At 46.4% G+C, this 22,924-nt stretch overlaps 1 protein-coding gene across 2 annotated transcripts in view; it reads right to left on the reverse strand.

Annotated features, from left to right (window-relative positions):
* Positions 1 to 22,299, reverse strand: part of SYT7 (synaptotagmin 7) — a 420,555-nt gene extending 398,256 nt beyond the window's left edge. The window contains exon 1 of one of the 2 annotated variants that reach the window (XM_029583040.1): positions 21,758 to 22,299. In XM_029583040.1, the coding sequence (XP_029438900.1) occupies positions 21,758 to 21,791 (34 nt within the window). In that variant the 5' untranslated portion in view covers positions 21,792 to 22,299. The remainder of the gene's footprint in view (positions 1 to 21,757) is intronic. The other variant, XM_029583041.1, reaches the window with a different exon arrangement.
* Between the last annotated feature and the right edge of the window lie 625 nt (positions 22,300 to 22,924).

Below are 22,924 nucleotides of genomic sequence, written 5' to 3' on the forward strand. Positions count from 1 at the left end.
CAATACCCCGCAAGACAATAAGGAACAGAAATGGCCCCTGGACAGGCCGCTGAGGCCTTCCAGTAGTGTAAGTGCATAGAGGAGATGGGGTGATAAGCAGAGGAGAAAATTAATTGCCATTTCTCCCACCCCTAAATCAGCAATGTGAAAAATACACACGACGGATCCCTCGCAGAAAGACTTATTTCCATATTTCCCCTCTGGCTTTTGTTTTTCACTCCCTGGTTGTTCAGTTCCTACCTTTCTCTCTCCCTCTCCATCTGCACTATTTACATCTTCCTGTCATTGAGGAGACCTGGCAGGTGTGCAGACATCAGTCCAGGAGGTCCTGCCCTAAACATGGGGAAAGAGAGTGGTGGCTGTTACCACAGCAACTTCTCTGAGTGAAATCCCATTCCACCCCACATGCAACTCTGCAAAGAACAGCCTGGGCCAGCCAGCCAGCCAGTCAACTGTGCAGTGAGTCTACCTCAGGTGTCACCCAGCCCTCCTCTCCAGCTTCTCCCTCACAGCACCCTCAGGTCACAGCTAGCTCTCCCCTCATAAGAACATTAGAAATTGCCATACTGGGTCAGACCAAAGGTTCATCAAGCCCAGCATCCTGTTTCCAACAGTGGCCAATCCAGGCTACAAGTACCTGTCAAGTACCCAAACTATAAATAAATCCCATGCTACTGATGCCAGTAATAGCAGTGGCTATTCCCTAAGTCATCTTGATTAATAGTAGATAATGGACTCCTCCTCCAAGAACTTATCCAAACCTTTTTTAAAAGCAGCTACACTAACTGCACTAACCACATCCTCTGGCAACAAATTCTAGAACTTAATTGTGCATTGAGTAAAAATGAATTTTCTCCTATTAGTTTTAAATGTGCTACTTGCTAACTTCATGGAGTGCTCCCTAGTCCTTCTATTATCTGAAAGAGCAAATAACCAATTCATATTTACCCGTTCTAAACCTCTCATGACTATAAACACCTCTATCATATCCCCCCTCAGCTGTCTCTTCTCTACTGAATAGCCCTAACCTTTTAGCCTTTCCTCATAGGGGAGCTGCTCCATCCCCTTTATCATTTTGGTTGCCCTTCTCTGTACCTTTTCCAGTGCAATCATATCTTTTTTGAGATGTGGCAGCCAGAATTGCACACAGTATTCAAGGTGCGGTCTCACCATTGAGCAATACAGAAGCATTAAGACATTTTCCATTTTTTTCACCATTCCCTTCCTAATAATTCCTAACATTCTGTTTGTTTTTGTGACTGCTGCAAATTAGCTACTTTTTTGTTTCACAGCATGTAGAAATGCCTTGTTTTGTTTCTTTTTTTTGGGGGGGGGGGGGGTTTAAGGAAAATCAGAATAACAAGTTTATGCATGCATTGGGACAAAACCAAGACTGTTTCAGTTCGAACCTTATAACTCTGAGCCATTTGGTCACCCTCCATGTAGCACATATGCATGTCTGCAGGGGAAAACTGTGCCAGGCTAATGCTGTAGGAAAGCCAAAAGCTTCCAATGTTCCAGAGCTGTGTGAGGGAATGGCTGAGCCTGTCATCGAGGCAAAGTCAAAAGCTTTCAATATGAAGGGCTGGAAATGCCTGGCTCCGAGACATGCTTTCAATATGCCATGGCAGCCCTATGAAGCACTGGCTATAGCCTGGCCCTGAGACAAGGTAAGAAGCTTTCAAGGTCACCTTTTCTTGTCTCTGCCTCTTTCACTATGTAATATTAATCATAACAATACTAACTAGTATACCTCCATATTGTTGTTATCCTTCACAGACAGATTGAACAATTATGTGTGGTGTTTTCATATTGCTGTATCTCTCATTTTCTCTCTCTCAGGTCTATTCTTTTGTAAACCCATTTATCCAGTTTGCTCAAGTACTCCAACCATGATTAATGAAAGCAACTCTATTCACATTGTACAAATACAGAGAAATAGGGGCTATGGCACCAAACTATATCATATCCTGCCTCCAGACCAGAAAGTATATTGCACCACCAGAATCCTCCATTTTTCATTTTCTTCTCTATTTTTTAATTATTTCCTTTGAACATGTTATTTTATTTATATTTATTTTTATATTTATTAATTTTTATATACTGATGTATCATGAGAATATATCATATCAGCTTACATTAGTTAACAAATATTCATTTAAAATACTTGCATTTCCAAAATTAAATGAGAAATTACAAAGTTTCATAATAAATTTAAAAAAAAAACAAATAAAATAAATAAAATAGTCAAAATAATAAAATAATAAATCATAAAATTTAAGCAGCACGTGTACAAATTGTCAAGACAATAAAGTTTATTAGATGTGAGACTACTAGAGATAGACTGAGATCATGCCACGTGCATAGGAATGTGTAACCCTTTACTTAGAAACATCAGGGTTATACATCCCAGAATGCACTGCAGATGAACAGTTTACTTATAGATAAAGAAATGCTAATGCTCTTCATCCATCTTGTAACTCTCTCATCCCAGCCACTGTCAGCACCTTGAGAGGATGAGTTGTGCACTTGGGGTGGGAAGATCAATCAGTCTATGCCTTCTTCTAGTACCATCCTTCACCTGAGCAATAGAGTCCCACTCCTTCCCAAACATGGTGATTTCTGCTTTAGATCAGGAATCCCATTCCATACTGCACACCTACAACCATAAAAAGAAGGCGAGGGGCACGGAGCGGCAGTCACAACCCTAAACATCTTGCTGAGCAGATGGGATGGGCCCTTTTGGTCTTCATCTGACATTATTTACAGGACAGAGGCGACTCTTCCAGGTCAGGCAATAAGACAACTCATCATGTTTCAGATCTTCTCCTTCCTCGCCTACTAACCTTCAGAAGCTTCATTTTTAATGTTGTGTTCTCAAAAGACAAAACAATAAAAAGATTCAAAAGGAAAAAATATCCTTGGAGAAATCACTAGTTTCTGCTTTCCAAGAAATCTGTTCAGGAGCTGCCTGCCTCTTACAATTCCATGGAGGTTTTCTTAAACTCCGAGGCTGCTGCACATTGAGTGCTGTGCTCTGCTATACAGCCACTTCAATAGGCTGCAAGCTGGCCTACATGGGAGGGACACAATCCCACCCGCCCGTCTTGAAAAAAAATAAAAGTCCCAATGCATTTCAAAGGAACTTTGTGCCATGACTCACATTCCCATCACGTTCCAAAACTTCCTGTAGAATTAATTTTCAAAGATGGGGACCACCATACTCTCCAGTATGGACACAACTGGGCAGTGGTGCCCCCAGTGGAGTGTCACCGAGAAGAGGCAAGGTTTGATAAACCATAGGTCTAGAATCAGGAATCGCTGTGCTAAATTCCCAGATCTACCATCGGATAGCTCACATTACCTCCCCAGACCTGTCACTACCCCATTTTAATCTGGTCACAAAAATGGTTCATCTCGTGCCTTTTCTTTGAAAGCTGTCATGCGGAGCGCAAGTTAACATGTGCGGACATTTGCTCTCTCGCTGGCTGCATGTGCCCTTCTGCTGCGCCATGTTTGTTAAACATACTGGGAACTACGGGAGTCTCACCAGCACTTTATGCAGGCGTTGCTTGCTGCTGGAGGGGAAATGTGCTCCCCACAGAGCATAGGGCCAAACTGCTTTAAGCTCCGGCTGCAGAAATGGAGATGTATTGAGGCAGCAAGGTTTTCTAAATGGACCTTGCGGTCTGAAATCAGGGTCACAGATTCAAAACACACAAAAAAAAAAATGGCCAGAGCTGCTGCGCTCTCCTGCATAAACTTCTCTTGCTTTAAGGGACCTGGCAGTTTCTTCCTGCTCCTTTGACCTTTCCAGCTGGATGGGACCCAGGGCACTGGACCAGCCCTAACATCTTTTTACCGAGTGGCTTCATTTCCCTGCTTTAGCAATGACTGGAGCATCATGGTGTCCCCAGGGAGGGCAGGTGCCATGTGCCCTTAAGCCCCCTCTGTTGCCTGGGGCAGGAAACTGCCTGCGGTGACCGAATTGCAATTCGCCTTGAGCATGAGTTTGGGAAGGTAATTATATGAAAAAAAAAAAGAAATCTAAAATATTCAGCTTCTTCACTCTGAGTCAAGAGACCAAGAAGTGACCATCCTGAGCTCAATGCTCTGATCCTACACTTAGATCTTAGCCAAAGGTCAGAGAAGTGATGTAAGACTGTCACTGATGCTCCTAATTTCTGAAACAAGTAGCAACCCTATCCTGACCAGTGCAAGAGGTAAAGCTGGAGATCAAGTGAGCTCTATGGCACTACAACAGGAAGGTGAGTGGCCTGGCAGTCTTTATCAGCCCTCCTGCCCCAGTTTCTAGGACCATGCTGTGCCAATGTTTGTGCATGGAGGGGAAGGACGAAGGATATTTCCTTCTTTTACACTTTGTGGACGCCCTTAGGATCCTGTCATGCAAATAAGTAGTCGCGATTCACAGCCTAAGCAAGTTGAGCAGAATGGGAAAGGTTCTGACTACTCACAGGGTTGCCAACTGGCTCCAGATTTTCAGGACAGATTGACCCAGGTCTGGTTTTACCCCACTGCATGCAGGGACTTGTAGTTCTCACTTCCTATTGTATTCCCCAAGTAAAGAAACATTTTCCCTCTCCCTCCTATCCTCCTCCTGCTCAAGGCTCATGGGCCTGCACTCTTACAGCTGGACACGAACTACCACCCCCTGCTGTTCAGCCTGGGTTATGGTACTCCCATCCCACCCCTCCCCTTCCGTCCTTCCTCCCGAGAGCTTATGAGCTGTGATCCCTTCGCAGCTGGTCACGATAACACCTTTGTGACTTTATTTTCAGTCCTCTTTCGCGTACCCTGCGGGATGCAGGGGCGCACTTGTTGGTTTTTTCTTTGTTTTGAAGGGGGGAAGCCACCTTGCCTTCCCCCCAGGTCTATTTTGCTTTTGGACTGAAATAGGCCCCAAGTAAAGAAAGACCACAAGTCACTGTATGCGGTGTGGTAAAACTGGGCCCAGATCAGCCTGTCCTGAAAACCTGGAGCCAGTTGTCAGCCCTAGGCAGGCAGCCAGTGCTGAATTCCAAGGGTGCACTTGAATGACCACGGATTGAGGGCTCTCTGACGACCACTCCCCAAGCATTTACAGGACTCAGGTTGTGGGAAATGTTTAATCTTTGCAACCAAATTAAGACATCTACAGGGTGCTTGGTAAACTCGATTGAAAATTGTTTCTTCTTTAAAGGCTGGGAATTATAAGTCCAAATAAAAAAAAAAGTCCTAGGCAGGAGGCGAGAACAGCAGAAATAGCTGAGTAGTTAAATCACAAGCAAATTGTGATAAATTGCAGGAAGACCTTGTGAGACTGGAAAATTGGGCATCCAAATGGCAGATGAAATTTAATGTGGATAAGTGCAAGGTGATGTATATAGGGAAAAATAACCCATACTATAATTACACAATGTTGGGTTCCATATTAGGTGCTACCACCCAAGAAAGAGATCTAGGTGTCATAGTGGATAACACATTGAAATCGTCGGTTCAGTGTGCTGCGGCAGTCAAGAAAGCAAACAGAATGTTGGGAATTATTAGAAAGGGAATGGTGAATAAAACGGAAAATGTCATAATGTCTCTGTATCGCTCCATGGTGAGACCGCACCTTGAATACTGTGTACAATTCTGGTTGACGCATCTCAAAAAAGATATAATTGCAATGGAGAAGGTACAGAGAAGGGCTACCAAAATGATAAAGGGAATGGAACAGCTCCCCTATGAGGAAAGACTAAAGAGGTTAGGACTTTTCAGCTTGGAGAAGAGATGGCTGAGAGGATATGATAGAGGTGTTTAAAATCATGAGAGGTCTAGAACAGGTAGATGAGAATCGGTTATTTACTCTTTCGGATACTAGAAAGACTAGGGGGCACTCCATGAAGTTAGCATGTGGCACATTTAAAACTAATTGGAGAAAGTTCTTTTTCACTCAACACACAATTGGACTCTGGAATTTGTTGCCAGAGGATGTGGTTAGTGCAGTTAGTATAGCTGTGTTTAAAAAAGGATTGGATAAGTTCTTGGAGGAGAAGTCCATTACCTGCTATTAATTAAGTAGACTTAGAAAATAGCCACTGCTATTACTAGCAATGGTTACATGGAATAGACTTCATTTTTGGGAACTTGCCAGGTTCTCATGGCCTGGACTGGCCACTGTTAGAAACAGGTTGCTGGGCTTGATGGACCCTTGGTCTGACCCAGTATGGCATGTCCTTATGTTCTAAGTCCTTTAACAAAAAATTGCAAAGAAGCTAAAGCAACGTTATTGCTCGGATTTGATCGCCAGCTAAGGCTTCATTTATGCTCTTCCCCTCTCTGATCGCACTAGGAAAGCTGCATGGACGCATCAGGTGCACCGAAGCAACCGCCCGGCTTCTGTTTTGAGGACTCTCGTCGATTTTAACCTGAGCTTATTCTTCTGGGCTGGAAAGCAACAAACAGCCGACTTCTTAAAAAGGGCATTTAAAGCGTACAACTGAGGGGGGGCGTACAGGTAGCCTGTGTGTGGCTGCTCTGGGCTCCTATCTGCTGTCGAAGCTCCCCGCTCCCAGCACAGGGACAATAAACCACAGCAATTCAGCGGCTGTCAAGCAATGCCGGCGCATTGTCTAATAAGGTCAGGCCATCGTCTGCTGCTATAGGATTCAGATTCAGGAATCTTTATTGCGTGCCTCGGAAAGACTAGATCTTCAGCTTTGCATGCTATTTCTTCCGTGCAGTAATTAGGTTTTAAAAAACAGAAAAAAAGGAGGTAAGTTTAACCGGTACAGAGAGCAGATCTGAGCTAGAAATTGCACAGCCGGCAACGGGCAGAGGGAGAGCTGAAAGCCCAGGGCTGAGGCTGACGTCTCTACTCTGTGCTGGGCACCAGCTCGCTGTGCTACATCTCTCTTACAGAAGAAGCGGGAGAGCCGAGAAGGAAAGAGAAGCGAAAAGAAGAAACACCCCCAAAGAGCTCTCGGAGGGGAGACAGGGGAGACGAACCGATTCTCCCTCCTGAGGATCGTCTCTGCATCTCCCGCTATCCTCTAGTCTCTCTCTTCCTCTCTCTTGCTCTTGCTCCTTCTCTCTCTCTCTCCCCTCTCACTCTCTCTTGCTCTCTCTCCTCTCTCCTCTCTCTCCCCATCCTGCCGGGCCTTTTGAGACGGTCCCTTAGCGGTTGCAAAGGCAGAAATAAAAAAAGAGGTAGCGCCTGAACTGCTCTGCTCTTGGAAAGCCAGCGAGCTCCCTGCTGGCTTCATGCATAATAGATATTACAGCAAAGCAACCCCGGGGGAAGGTGGGGGAGCGGAGGCGCACATCTGCCCGGAGAAGCCAGAGGCGACAGCCGCAGCCCACGCTCCTCGTTCCGCCCCTCCAACCTGTCGCCTGGCCTTTGAAGTGTCCGTCCCCCCCCCGGCCGATCAGAAGCCCGGAGCCGGCGCCCCCAGCCTGAAAACCGGGGGAGCGGCACAGAGCGGCAGCTCCCCCTTCCCTCGCACGCAGCTAATTGGCACATTTCGCTCCCAGAGCCCCCTGCCCCCTCCTCCCGGTCCAGGACGGCCACGTTACTCGCTGGCTCGCACCCCGAGCTCATCCTCCGGCTGAGGATGCTTAGTGGGAAGGTAAGGGGGATGGGGGCGGTGGCTGCCCCCCCCCTCCCCCCGTCAGTGCCTCTCCTCCCCCGGGTCCCTTTGTTTCCCTCCCCTGCAGGACGAGGGCGGTGTTTATTTTCAGGCGGTGGGGGGGGGGGTGGCACCCTCTCCCTCAATTCTTGCCTCCTCTCAATAAACACATCTGGAGCTTCCCCCCCCCCCCCCCCCCGGGGCATCAATTTCAAAGCAGCAGGTGAGAAAATCGTCGGCCAGAAAAACTGAAGGTCGGGGGCAGAGTAGCTGGCGCCAGAGCTTCCTTCTCCACCTGCCAGGAGGTGCTTACATCGCAATGGGAAGTGCTGTGAACCAGGGGCTCTCGAAAATGAATTCCTGAGGGACCGGCAGAAGGGTTTTCAGGTGGAGGCGAGCAAAGGGATCCGATCATGGGCGGGCTTGGGGGCGCATAAAAAGCAGGGAGACGCCAGCAGCTCAGGAGCACCTGGTCCGTCCGCTTTCCCCCCTCCAGTTATTGCCTGATAAGGATCCATCCCAGCGGCCTCGGAACATGACAGCTTGGCATGAAGCATGTCACACATCAACTCTGTTTCATTGTATTTAAAAACGAAACAAACAAACAAACAAAAACCCCCGTGCAAAATGTGGGCGATTTTTGGTCCCCTTCATTTTGGAGATTCAACAACAGCAAAAAAAAAAAAGCAAGGAAAACAGCAACCCCAGCCCCGTCAGGGCCTGCCAGCACCATTGGGACTGGAAGAGAGGAGCTACTGGGGATTACTCCCTGCTTCTTCCTACTCTGCAGACCCCAGGAAGAGGACAGGAGACCTGGGAGAGGAGGGGAGCTTCATTTTACTGTTTTGATACCTGGAGGTATCAAAACAGTAAAATTAAGGGGGTTCATTCAGGATCCTTTTAATTTAATGGTTATTTTGTTTCAGTAAATGAAACAACCAAAGCAAACATTAAACAAACCAAAGCAGAATAAAAATACCACCAAGAACTCATTTTTCTACTGGTTTTCTTCTGCTTTTGTTAATTATAATTCCTGGGGGGGGGGGAAAAACCCCCTGAAGGTCCCTATATGTGAAGTGAAGCTATACTGGCTGCAGCTAATTATGCCATGTTCTGGGTGTGCAAAGTGGAATTGCTGATTCTCTCTCTCTAAATTGGTCTAATTTCATGTTTGCTGGCACCAGGAGTAAAAGATGAAGGTGCCAGTACCAGTAAAACTACGGGCATGGATTTAGGAGGCCTGGGAACTCTCTAAGGCAGCTCAATGAGCCCAGCCACGTGGGCCACTTACAAGCAAGGCCTCGTGGATTTGACACATACTTACTGGAGGGAAAAGATAGAGTTGTCTATAGAGACCAGAGCTTTGTAACTTTATCTTGTTACCCCTCGCAAGGAAACCTAAGTGGGACGATAACCTGTTCCCCCCCCCCCCCCCCCCCCCTTCACACACCCCAGGTTTCAGTTCTCATTAGTGTTCAAGGGATGCTTAAGCTGCTTCAGGGTTAGACCTTAACCAACCTGAGACTCGGTCTTTTTGAACTGGAGGGACAGCGGCCCTTGCCCCACCAACATCAAGAGAGCTGAGCACTGGAGACTGTCAGCTTTCACCTCAAACATATGAACAGTCCGGGTGACCCAGCCATGTGCTTAGGGTAATGACGTTCCTTACGTTTTCAGGTACAATAAGCAAGAAATGAATTGTCCGGCTAACTAGGCACACCTCCAATTTCTGGGCTGGTAAAAGAGCAAATGGACAGCCCTAGACTTAGCCCTAGTCTCAACCCTATCTGTGGTTTGGAAAAAGTGTGCTATGGGATTAACCGTTGCCTGCCATAAAGCAACATGTGGGATCCTTGCCTGAGCCAGCCAGATTCTACCTGAATTCATTTTTATTTATTTGTTTTTGTATGTTCCAGTTGTGGACCACTCTGAAATTTGTATGATGTGTGTGGTATACATATTTTTAATACATTAAACTAAAGGAAACCAGTACTTCCGCCATTCATCAGCCTCTCGAAATCTGTTTTTCCCAGCCCAACCCGTATCTGGTCCAGCTTCCTGCTGAGAAAAGTCCAGAATCACTTGCAGCCCCTTTGCTGGTGCAGGAAGAGAGTGAATAAAGAGACGTGACTTCACCACATCCCAAAGGGCATTATCTCTTGATGGAAGACTGTGCCAGTCTACATCCACCAGTTACTGGCAAAGACATAGTCACTGCTGATGGGCAAGAAGGAGCAGAATTGGCATTCACAGGTCACTAATACAGGGCCACAGCAGAGTATTGTAGGCATCAAGGGGCAAGTGAAAGCTCCTGGCCCTTGTCTGTAGCAGTACACCCAAGCTGGTAAGCGAAATTGGGGTGGCAACCTGTTGTGGTCACCAGGAGCACGGGCCGAGTGGCTGCACCACTCACTGCCAAGGCATTTGAAACAAAGATCAAGGTTGTGGGGCAACAACTGTCACTGGCTAGCATAGCTGGCAGAGGGTAGACAAGACAAGAGCCCCAGGAAGCCACTAGGCCTATGAATTGAGGCAGGGAAGACAAACCCAGTTGCTGGCTAGACCAGGTGGCCAAAGGATGTGACTGTGGGGGACATAGTAGCCCAATGACTACATGAGATAGTCTCATTGGATACTTGCCAGCCTATGGACTGCTAAAATGGGCAGTGGTCTTCATTCTAAAGCATGTGGAGACAGACTTAAAGATATAAACATGTACACCCTAGAAGAAAGGTGAGATAAGGGAGATATGATAAGAGATATTTAAATACCTCCAAGGTTTCCATGCACAGGAGATGAGCCTCTTTGAAAAGAAAGGAGACCGTAGGGGGTCATGGGATGAAGGTAAAAGGGGTTAGGCTGAGGAGTAATATAAGGAAATATTTCTTTACAGAGAGGGTAGTGGATGCATGGAACGGTCTCCAAAAATGGTAACTGAATTCAAGAAAGCATGGAATAAATCCAGGCAATCTCTGAGAGAGTAATGGGAATTGTAAAGCAGATGGGCAGACAAGATGGGCCATACGGTCTTTTCCTGCCGTCTTGTTTCTATGCTTCTAGGCCCAGAGGCTCTGGAATGAACAGCTCAGGCATAAGGTTGTTTTGTATTTCATCTGTTGTACAGGGCTGCAGCTTTACTAAGTACATTTGTATGATCTGCTTTGTTAAAGAAGCCAGCCTGTACCTGTTTATTTGTGGATTTATTGGGGGTTATAAGAGAGCAGGGGCTGCCATTTCACTGCCTGTTTAAGGATCAAGGGGAAATGGTTAAGCTTTCATCTGTCCTAAAGAGTGCATTAAATAGCATGGGAAAATGGCAAGCAAGCAGCGCTATTGGTCAGGTGTGATAACACAACTATAAGGGACCCTACCTGTCAGCTCTGCTATCTTGATTTTCCTTTAACATATTGCGCTCGCTTTGTTAGAGAACAAACAGCTTTACAATTCCATGCTGGCTCTGACCTGCTTTTAAAACTGAGTATCTGTATTTCTCTTCCTGAAGCCTTTTGATGTTTCTGACAAATCCTAGCTTCAAACCGCAGTGGCTGAAGAGCCCTGGATTCCAGCTCAGGGAGCGCAGTGCAATGGGAAGTATAGAAGCAGAGAACAGGGACCCCATTTTTTTCAATTTAAGCTTTCTTTAAAAAAAAAAAAAAAAAGCAGCTTTTATTATTTTGTTTAAATGTAAGTGCGAATGGAGGTCATGCTAAACTTGATGCACTTCCTGGAGAGCTGAAGGCGGACATCTCCACCTTATGCCTACCAGTGGGTAGGGGAGAGGGGAGGATTAGTGCTGGGCTCCTGGCGTCCCCTGGTACTGCTGTCACGATGCCAAAAGTGACAGCAAATGGGTAACTTCTACAATCGACCACCACAGCTTCCTTGCATTATTCCAGCATCCACGCTCCTCCAGCCTCATGTCAAGGATGATCCCTTTCTTCTCAAATTTCCTTTCCACCTCTTGTGCGTTACTCATGGCATTGATTTATCTGATAACTGCCCTACTTCCTCTTCCCTTCAGAATGCGCACTTAACATGTTGCAGGCTCCCACTCCATTGTTACAGCTCCCTTCTGGATTGCCTCGGTTTTATTTACAGGTCCCCCTGGAGATGCAGCCTTCAACGGATCACAGTACTCCAGATGAGGTCTCACAGGTGGTGATTAGGGCAGAGGTGTTACCACTTCTTTTACTCTGCTGCTTATAACCACAGACCCCGGGTTCCTGTAGCTCTGGGGACCAAGGCTGCCAAATCTGACCCTTGCCGCAGGATCTGCTTTTTTCCCGTACAATCGCAAAAAAAAAAAAAAAAAAGCAACAAAAGACGGGACCGGGCTGGTGCAGACCCAGATTTAGGCACATGAAATGTAGGCAACTGCCTCAGGCAAAAAAATAAAATTGTTATAGGTGCCAGAGCATCATCACCGCGGCAGTGCCTCCATGCGGGGCCTACCACTGCGGGGCCATTATCCTCTCCAGCACTGCAGCCATCACCTACCGACAGACCCTGCAACGCCCTCCCAGGGCTTCCTGTTACCATAGAAACCTGCGCAAGGGGGGTGGGGCACTGCAGGGCCAGCCAGGATGTGATGGTTGAAAGAGGGCCCGTGCTGAATTTTCTCTTTCCAGTCGCTGCCACTGTGAGGCTGACACCTCTAGTAAGGACAGGCAGTGCTGTGACTTGAAGGCGAGGGGAAGACGGTCCGAGAGAAGAGGATTTTGGATAGAGGTAATCGGGGGAGATCATTCCCTCCCTCCATGGGAAGGGCCACATCCCCATTGCCTATGGGTGAATGCCGCTTAAATCTGGCTCTGGGCTGGGGAGGCTCCTGCAGGCAGTCGAGGCCTTCTCTTCGGCCTCCCCCTCTTCGTCCCCTGCCCTACTGATCCCCCTGCTCTGCCAGGTGGTCTGTGGTTTACGTCCTAGTTTAGTAGGATGACCACTAGAGTTGGAGTTTGAAGGGAGGTTGCAGTTGCGTCCCTCCTCCTGCAGGAGCGGCATCCCAGTACAGATGAACCGCGGTGCCTTTGGAAAACCTCTTGCTTTAGCAGGAAAAAGCATTTGAGCTTTATTTCCTTTTTTTCTTTCTGTAGAGGATGAGTTCCCCCCTTCCCAAGAAAAGACAGCCCATCCTTCCTTGGGTTTGTCTCTAGGGGGAGAAAAATCCTTGTCCTGCGTTATCTTTGGCTGGGAATTCCCGGGAAGCCCTTTAGCGATTCACAGCAGAGGCTGTACAAAGTATTTTTGGAGGAAATATTTCATGCCTGCTGGTCCTGTTGGCATCTAGGTACCATCCAGGTACTAAATCAATGGACAGGAAAGAGCAAATTCCCTCTGGGTACTACCTACAAAGCAGAGAAGAGGAGATATCGGAAGATTCATACGAGCCAGCAGTTTGGAAAAATCAGATACAACTGGTGGCCTATGGAGATGGGGAGCCAAGAGGACTTCTTGTTAAAGGTACATAGCCTAGGAGAGTGGCTGGTGGACTTAAGCTTCTTCACCCAGAAGAAGTGACCTTGCCAAGTGATTACCACGGCACGAGTTTTGAATTAGTAAACTTGTATTTGCTGGGCTGCTGATAGCAATGCTTTGTAAGACTGGATGTCCCATTTCCTGAAGGGCCCTGAAAACTTTCTTCTCCTCTGCTCAGGACGGTCCTGAGGCTGTGACTCAGAGCTTGGTCTCACTGAGGACGGGGGGGGGGGGGGGGGTGTTACACAAATCAAAAAGTAAAAAATAAGCAAGTGAGAAATTGTGAAAGAAAATCAAACAAAGGGGAAAAAAAACAATAAAATGCCCAGATGCATCAGAAAGTTGGAAAACTATTTCTAAGATTTATAAGTTTAAGATTTTAAATAATTCAATGTTATGAAAATGTATGCAAACATGCCACCGAACTTCAAAACATTTGCCCCCAAATTTTCTAACTCTTGCTAGAGCAGTTACCTCTGAGTTGCCATTGGGCATCAGGAGCTCTGGTTATGCTTCTCTCTTTGCCATCCAGTGTGCCACCGGCTCTCCTTCCTGCCTTATCATGCTGCTTGGTCTCATCAGCTCTGATATTCTTGAATCTCTCTCCAGTACTTCACCCCCATCATGTGCAGTTCCCCTGGGTTTCTGCACTGCAGACACATGAGTTGAATTAAACCTTTGCTGCTGCACCCTTGACCTCTCCTCAAACTGCTTGAAAGTCCTTCTCATTTTCTTTACTGTCCTTTTGCAGCTCTTAGTGTCATCTGCAAAGGGACATCACTTTCTTTCTAGCTCCGGGTTTTCCAAGCCTGTCCTGGTGATCCCATAACCAGTCAGATTTATAGGATATGCACAAAGAATTTGCATGAGATAAATCTGCATGCATTGGAGACCCAACATATGCACATTTTGTCATTCATGTTTATTGTGGATATCCTGAAAACTCAACTGGTTGTCCCCATGACAGGTTTGAGAAGCTCCGTTCTAGTCCCTCTACAATGTGGCTTCAAAAAACCTTAAATAAAACCAGCCCCAGCCTGATCCCTAAGGCTCTATCTTCTCAGATAACTCCTTTTATCATCCCCTTCTGTTGCTACTTTCTTACCCAGGCTGCCGGTTGTTTATGGACTTTCTGTATGGGAGCTGCTGGTTCGGAGAACTTATTGAAATCTCAGTAGGTCAGGAGTACCCATTTCTGCTTCCTGAAAGCTACAAACCAGTCTAAGTGAATGTGCATAAGATCAATTTGCAGGCCTTGCCTTGGGGAGCTGGTGGGGCTGGTGGCCTACTTTTAGTGCATGCTGCCAATAGCACACATTTGAAGAAGAAGAAACAAAATTACATTTAGTTTAATTTAATTTGTAAACTGATATTCTGCCTTTTCAGGGATCCCTGTGCAAAGCCTAGGAAGCTTGTGTCTGTAGGTTTATGTCCATCTTTAAGGTCCGGCCTGGTTCACCAGGGTAGCATCCCTCTTCACATTTTCTGCAGTGAATAACATATACTGTGTTAGAGAAGGAGCATGAATAGGGTCCCCATATGCTGAATGCCTGTGGGTCCTGTGAAATGTGTTGGTTTAGTTTGCAGCCTGGGGTCTCGCAGGGTCTTATGCCATTTTCTGCTTTCAGAATTTTTGTTTGAAGCTTTTCTTCGTAGTAGTTTCCTTTCAGGTTCAGTGATCGCTGCAATGCTAGTACCAGAGGAGTGGGGAATATTTATTTCAGTGATTCATTCTCTAGGAGTAGTGGCTGTAGGTCATGTGAGTTTTCTCAGCTTGTTATATATTACTAGGTACTCACTCTGTGGTTTTCCTTTCATTGTATTCCAGGCTTGCCCTGGGTGCAGGTTTGTGGAGAATAATTCTGGGGTTGTAGCCTTTTTTTTTTGTTTAAAGGATTCAGTTAGGACAGAGCTTTCCAAACTTTTCATGCTGGTGACACACTTTTTAGACAAACATAATTTCACGACACGGTAATTCAGTCTACTAGCAAACCAGAGGTTAAAGGTTAAACGAATGAAAAGTTTTTCGACAATTTATGTATGTTTCCTTAAGTATATACATAAATAAAATGTTTCACGACACAACCTATCTCATGAAAACCTTTCATTTATATTAAAAATATATAATATTCCAAGATTAATGTTTTTGTTATAATTTATGAGAAACAATGTCTGTCCCCCACACACTCATCTCTCTCCCCCCCCAGCACATGTCTGACCCCCACACACTCATCTCTCTCTCCCCCCCCAGCACATGTCTGACCCCCACACACTCATCTCTCTCTCCCCCCCCCAGCACATGTCTGTCCCCCACACACTCATCTCTCCCCCCCCCCCAGCACATGTCTGGCCCCCCACACACTCATCTCTCTCCCCCCCCCAGCACATGTCTGGCCCCCACACACTCATATCTCCCCCCCAGCACATGTCTGGCCCCCTCACTCATGTACCTCTTCTTTTTGATTGTTGCCAGTTAAGTGCTTCACTCCCTTCAGGGTTCAAGCCTGCCCTGCTGCATAAAACCTTCCAGGATCACCAGACACTGTGGCCTGCGGTCAGTGCTCCTCATGGCCAGGCCTCATCATCAGCAGCAGCCAATGACAGGGACAGCTGGGCTCAAGTCCCACCCACCAAGCCCAAAAAATCCGCGACTGACAGCAAAAATCGCCCAATAATAAGCAACCCACGAACTGAAAAAAAAAAAGCCCAAACTCGCGTCGGAGTTGACGGTGCGGCGTCACGTGCCGTCGCATGCGTGTGATGCTGGAGGAGAACAGCTATGTGGATTGTGGACCGGGCTTTAATGTGCTACGTTCGCGCGACACACCTGCACACTGCAGGCGACCCACTAACGTGTCACGACACACCAGTTTGGAAAGCTCTGAGTTAGGACTTGGAAGTGTTTCCCCCTGTATTTTGGGTCAGAACATATGCGGTGACTGTGCATAATGGATCTTTTTGTATGTGAAGGGTGGAAATTGCATGAGTGAAGGTAGCTGCTTCTGCCGGTTGATTTCCTGTGTGCAGATGTTTGTAGATGATCACTGTTGATTCAGACTGTGGGATCTAAACAGCTAATTCTTTCCATGGAGTAGTCTATTTTGAATCTGATTGAAGGATGGAATGCATTAAATTAAAAGAATTGTAAAATTGTTTGAGAGTCTCTTCTCTCTTAATCCAAATGATAAAAAGTTTCATCGATATGCCAATAATGCTTGAAAGGTCTAGTCTGGCATCCAGTCAGAAATGTCTCTTCCATTTCTGCCATGAAAAGGTTGGCATACTGTGGTGACAACAATATACCAACCTTTTAATGGCAGAATTGGAAGAGACCTTTTTGAATGGATGCCAGACTAGACCTTTCAGATATTATCAGTATACAGCTGAAAGTTTTATGATGTGGACTAAGGGAGAAGAGACTTTCCAGCTATTTAACAATTCTTTTAAAGCATTCCATTCTTCTTGTGACCTGAGTATAACACCCAAAAGCTAGTCAATAAATGTATTACGTTGGTCCAATAAAAAGGTATCACCTTATATTTATTTTGTTTATTGATCTTTTTCCACACATTCAAATGGATCGACTCGGCAGCCCCACCGGTTTTATCTTAGCTGAAGCTGGAATGCCCCAATAGTAGACATCTGTCAAACTAAGCTCTCCCAAAATGCAGATCCTTCCCTTTAGTTGATATATTATGGCCACCTTTTAATAAACCTCTGTCCAGATCTTCTCCCTGGTCTGAAAGTGTATATCTCACAGAAAAGCAAACGGCAGTTCCACGTCCCGTCTCTATAGAATGTCACAGTGCTTCCTCCCCTCCCTGTGGTGCCAGCATTTCATTTGCTCTTGTATTGTACTTCAGATCAAGTGCCATGCTTCCCCCTTTCCTATCTCCTCTCTGTTTTCTGAACAGACTATATCGCCTGGTCTGTCTTTATCCCAGATAGTACCATGTCTCCGAGATAATGACAATATTCAGGCCATCCTAGGATTTCTAAGAGCGGGATTTTATTGTCCAGGCACTGAACATTTGTGCACATGGCCCTTCCAAAGAGATTACTTCTTTTCTAACCTTCAATTTGTTTTTCTTATAGTTTGTGATCTTTATAAGTGATGTGATATTGCTCCATTTGTGAAACAAGTCATCTCTGGGGAATTGAAATTCTGAACTTCAGCCAATTGGCTTGCTTGTGAAGGGAGTGAAAAATCTATTTAGCTGATAAACAAATGCTTTCTTGTAAGCTAAAAAAAAAGGTGGGAAGGTTGTGAAGTAGGCATGTTCTATCATACACATGGCTGAGTGAACCACACCTGCTCAGCACACCACCTGGGTCTAACTGGAGAAGTTCCAACAGACAGCAGGAACAGGAGAGCTTGACACAATATCTGTGCTAAATTAACTAGACAAGAGGCAACGACCATGTCAAATTAAATAGGCAGAAAACAAAACTCCAGTTATACCTTATGGGCAGAGAGGAGTAACACCCATGTGAAAATGTCCAGACAGGAGACAATTCCTTGGTAACTCTATGTGGGTGGACAGGATAAACTGTTTTCATCAAACCAAGTAGAAGACGATCCCCGAATAAATGGGCAAGGGGCAATGCCTATATGAAACTAGACAGGTAGAAGATATTCAGATTGCCTCCAACCTACATATACAGTATAATGTCCATTCCACATCAACTAGGCATGAGGGCAGAAGATAATGCCTGGGATGTATCAACCAGTTGGGTCTAGCAAGAAAAGATGAACATGTATGCCAAACGCATCCATGAGAGGCAGGAAATATTATCCATGTCACATTTTCTAGGTAGGGAATGATATCAGTGTTATATCAACCAGTCATATAAGCCAGACATACTGTGATCTGTGCCTAAGATATCAGAGAAAAGATTACCTTGGTAGAATGTGAGTTTTTGAGGGCTAAAGGGGTATCCCAGACAGTTTAGGAGCCTAAGATTCCTCCCTACCCATAAAGGAAGGTATCAGAGGAGAGTGCATGGCATACAATTAGGAGAGACTGCACACAGAGGATCAGAGTAATGTGTTTTAAAGTGCTGAAGAATGCCATTGTGACTTGCTAATTTTAGCCATTTAAGAGATGTGGAATTTAAGCAGGCTACTTGAAATGAAGAGACAATCAGTGAACTGGCCCTACCTCGACAGTGCTCAGTACAGGGTACCAAGGACAGATGCCCTAAGCAGAATACTTCCTGCAATGATAGAGTTCTGAAACTAGAAGGGTAGAATCGCAATTGGATTGCCAATAATCTAACCGTACCCCTCAAGCATGTTTTATTTTATGTTGCCTGTCCAATGTCATATGTCCAGCTGCCCTGGACAACCTATAATAAGAGCCATGGACACAAAAAGCGAGGAGACAGGGTGGCCTTGTGGTTAGAGTAGTAGGGCTTGAATCCTGCATCTCCCACTGATATTCTTTGTGACCTTGTGCTTTCATTTGAAACAACATAGGCAATGTCAACAACATTATCTGTATCATTTCATGATGTCTTTTACAAAACAAAATGTTGTGTTTTATTTTCTATCATTTTTGGTGCACACGATTTGCAAATCGTGTGCACTATTCAGGAACAGTGCGCAGTAAAAATGATAGAAAATGAAACAGTGCACTGATTTTCAAAACCTATAAAAATGAAACCCCTCCTGAATGACACAGAATTCACATACCCCCCCCCCCCCAACAAAATGATATGATATTTTTTGGCCTGCACACCCTTAAGAATGAAGCTGTCAACTGAGCCTCGTGTTCATCTATAGTGAGATGCGGGATCTGAAAGTAGAAACTGGAATTGGGGGTTTTCTGAAGCCGTTTCATTCTGGGACAGTCTTTATGGCGGGCTGACTTCTTGTTCACAGTTTATTTCACTAGTAATATGTTTTCAGGATCTTGTAAGCACACATTTGGGGATTAAAATGTAATCACCTTGAACTTGTATTCTTTTGTTCATTAAGTGAACGACTGAAACATTTTTTAATCATGAATTATTTACCTGAATATAAGTGATTGCGTGAAAACATTTATTTATCTTAGGGGCCGATGCAAAACAGTGCCCTCAGCTGAGCGCACTGTTTAACCTGCAGTTGGAAGCACGTTTACAGCCCCTTATGCTATAAGGAGATTAGTGCATCCACAACGCACATCTAATACACCGCGAAACTAACAGCGCTCATCACATGCTAATGCATATCAATGAGGCTATTAGTTATTCACCCAACATGCAAAAAAAAAAAAATAATGTGCACCGGACCCACATATTTTTACACTCAGAAATTAACGCCTGCCCAGAGCAGGCGTTAATTTCTGAGCACCCCAAAAAGTTGTACAGAAAAGCAGAAAATACTGCTTTTCTGTACATCCTCTGACTTAATATTGTGGCGATATTAAGTCGGAAGAACCAAAAGTTTAGAAAGTTAAAAAAAAATTTTTTTTCAAGTTCCAGTGGTCAAATTAGGGAAACGGACGCTCACTTAACGAGTGACCATTTTCCTAACCCATGGCTGTGCACCGGTTAGGAAAATGGATGCTCGGACAACTGAGTGTCTGCCTTCCTAACCCGCGAACAGCCGACCTTTCCTGGGCGCCCGCTGCCAAGGAGGTGCTAGGAGCACGCATTCAACCCTAGCGCCTCCTTAGCAGCGTGACCCCTAATTTAAATATTGCATGGCGCCCCCAGGAGAGGTGCCTGGGTGTGTGTTGGGAAAGCGGCGCTCAACAGTGAGTGCCCACTTTCCGCAATATTTTTATTGCATCGGCCCCTCAGCGTTTCTGAGAAAGGGAGAGCCCTGTTTCAGTCCATTCTGATGTGCAAAGTGCTCTGCACTTTTCAGAGGTACAGCAAAGATCTCTCAGTGAGCGAGCCCACTTCAGCCAGCCTTCCCTAAGCAAGGAGACATAGTCCCTTCCCCCAGGCCGGGGTGAATGTACGGCATCTGTAAGGAGCATGGTCTGTACTGAGATGCTACATGGGCCATCAATAAGAATGCTCAGAGGCAGTCACAGGAGCTAGCCAGGCAGTCACAGGAGCTAGCCAGGCAGTCACAGGAGCTAGCCAGGCAGTCACAGGAGCTAGCCAGCCCTCCTCAAAGCAGTGGACCTGAGCAATTCAAAGGCTGAGCGTGATTTAAGAACATCGACAAGAAGTTACATGTTAGGTCAGACCATTGGTCCATGAGCTCAGCACCCTGTCTTGGACAGCACCCGGCAGCTCCCCCTCCCTGTTGCTCTCTCCCCGATGCTGATCCCCCCCCCAGGTCAACCTGGCTAGCAACTGCTATTAGACCTGTCCTCCAGAAATCAGGACAAACCTCTATTTATTTATTTTAATCCAGGCATAATAAAAGTCTTGACCACATCCCTCCTGCAACACATTCCATAGCTGAATTGTGTATAGGTTAAAACATACTTTCTTAGATGGTGTTTATTTTATTTGGGAAAACTCGATCGGCTGCTTTTCACTATTGGCCGCAAGGTGGTTAAGATAACATATAAAAGCATAAACATTGAAACCAATATACAAGGCGCACACGAGCACGCAAAATAATACCGAAAAAAAAAAAAACAACAGCAAAGTCACACCCCGTCAAGGAAATACACAATCCCTTCCCATCAGACCCAACCTACTCCTAAATCTAGTCATACAGCTATGCCTTAATCTTGGGCTTTCTTTCTTTTTTTTTTTTTTTCGAAATGCCAAAACTACCCTCCAGTTGAAATGGCAAAGGCATTGCATGCACATTAGCGCTAAGCAGCTAACTGCGCGCCTATGTGGCTGAGCCCAGAGGTAGCGCAGAAGGACCGGGAATTTCGCTTACAGCCCGGGCACTACCTGCTAGAGTCTGCTGTAAATGTAGAGCACGACTTTCATCGGGGCCCTGGCAGCTTTTGTGTCCGCCTTGTCCTTTTATCTGCAGGTAAATAACCGGCTGTATGTACAGAGCTTCCTGCGCGCACCCAGGGCGGAACAGGGCAATTCTCTCCCCACCCCCACCCCCCCCCCCCCCCAGCAAACATCCAGCAGAAGGAGTTGGAGAGAATTTCTCACGCATCGGAAGAAGCCTGCAAAGCGGGCGAACCTTTCCGGCTCCCGAAAGACCCAGTTCCCGTCCGAGATTCAAGGTCACAGAAGCCGCGGACAGGGATAAGCCCCTTCACCCTTCCCCTCGGCCTGAACTTCCCTGCCCGCACCCGTCTGAGCAGGGGCTACTTGGCACGCCAGGTGCGCGCCTGCGTTCCGGGCACCGCTCTAAGCGTTCATTTTCAGGCAGCCCAGGGAGGGTCAGGGAAAACAGGGAGGAGAAAAAGAAGGTGAGAGCAGAGCAGAGAAAGGCAGAGAAAAGTAATGAACGGAGGAAAAATAGAGGGGAGGGAAAGAAAGTGAGATATAATGGTAGGGGAAGAGCAGACGGGAGGAGGAGGAGGAGGAGTGAGGAGAGCTGGGCGAGGGAGAGCGAAGTGCAGAAAGTGCCAGCTTCCCACAAACGTGCGAGAGGAAGGAGAAAGTTGCAGTCAGGAAGGGGGCCGGGCCTTGGGAAGGAGCCAGCAGCAGGTGCCGAGAAGCTCCCGGACCATCCAACAGGTCCCCCGGAGCCCGGATCCTGCCACCCAGCCCCACCGGGCGAGCAGGCACGCGATGCCGCCTCTTACCTTTGCTGCCGGGAGCCGCCGGGTCTATGTACATTTTCCTTCCTGCCCCGGGCTCTCCGCTGCTCTTCTTGGAGATTCTGCTTGGGAAGGAAGGGGGTCGGGCTCGTCTGCTTTTTTTTTTTTCTTTCTTTCTTTTTGTAGGCTCCCCCCCCCAAAAAATTAAAAAACAAAAACAACAAATCGCAGTCACGATCCCAAAATGAAACAACAACAGCAAGGCAACCCGAAAGGGAGAAGAGCGGCTCCCTCCGGCAGTCCCACCGCGTGGCTCTCCCTTGCCTGCCCCCGGCGAAGTGAGAAGCGAGAGGGACCTTGAACCTGCGCTGAGCCTGGGAACGCAGCCGCCGCCGCCACCACTGGCCAGCGGGTCCGGGCAGGAGTGCGGGGATGGAGGAGCTTTCTGGCTCCTCGCTCAGTCACCGAGTCGGATTGAAACCATCGGGCTCCTCTCTGCTCCTGCCTCCTCCTGTGCGTGCCTGTGTGTGTGTGTGTGTGTGTGTGTGTGCGCGCCTGTGTCTTTCTCTCATTTCTCGCATCCAGATGCTGCATGCTGCTGGCAGCAACAAAAACTGCACGCAGCTCAAGCCAGAGAGAGCCTGCTGCTCCCTTTATCTTTAGTACCTGGAAGGAATGTATTCTTCTAGCCATTGCAACAAAGTGCCTTCCAGGTGGGCGCAGACATCCCGCTCCAGTTCTCCATCTTTTGCCCAGGGCTGTGACCAGGTTGCATTTTGAGGAAGCACAAACAAGTCAGCCCAGGTTCTTTTATTTTTGCATTATCGTGCCAGGCTCAATGTCCAGAATCCACTTCAGGAGTGAGCAAAGGTATATTGCTTCTAAGGACTAAGTCATGTTTATCCAATAAACCAAACTGCTGCAAAAAAAATGAAAAAAAGTACCATGATATTTCATGCATATGTTAGGCTCATGACTTTCTTACCAGGTTTGCTCAGCATATTAGAATGCTTTTTGTTAAGCTGAGATACTGGAGGAACAGACTAGTTAATGCAGCTTACGGTTAGTGTTTAAGGTTGTAACTAACTACCATGCCATGCAGGTTACCCCCATGTCTTCTGTTTAGGGTTGGTGACATTTCCACACCAGAAACATTCTTTAATAGTGATGACTGTATGCAATAAAGCAAATTATTGTAAAACTGGAAGATAT

Source organism: Rhinatrema bivittatum, chromosome 17, assembly GCF_901001135.1.
Source record: "Rhinatrema bivittatum chromosome 17, aRhiBiv1.1, whole genome shotgun sequence".
Classification (NCBI taxonomy): domain Eukaryota; kingdom Metazoa; phylum Chordata; class Amphibia; order Gymnophiona; family Rhinatrematidae; genus Rhinatrema; species Rhinatrema bivittatum.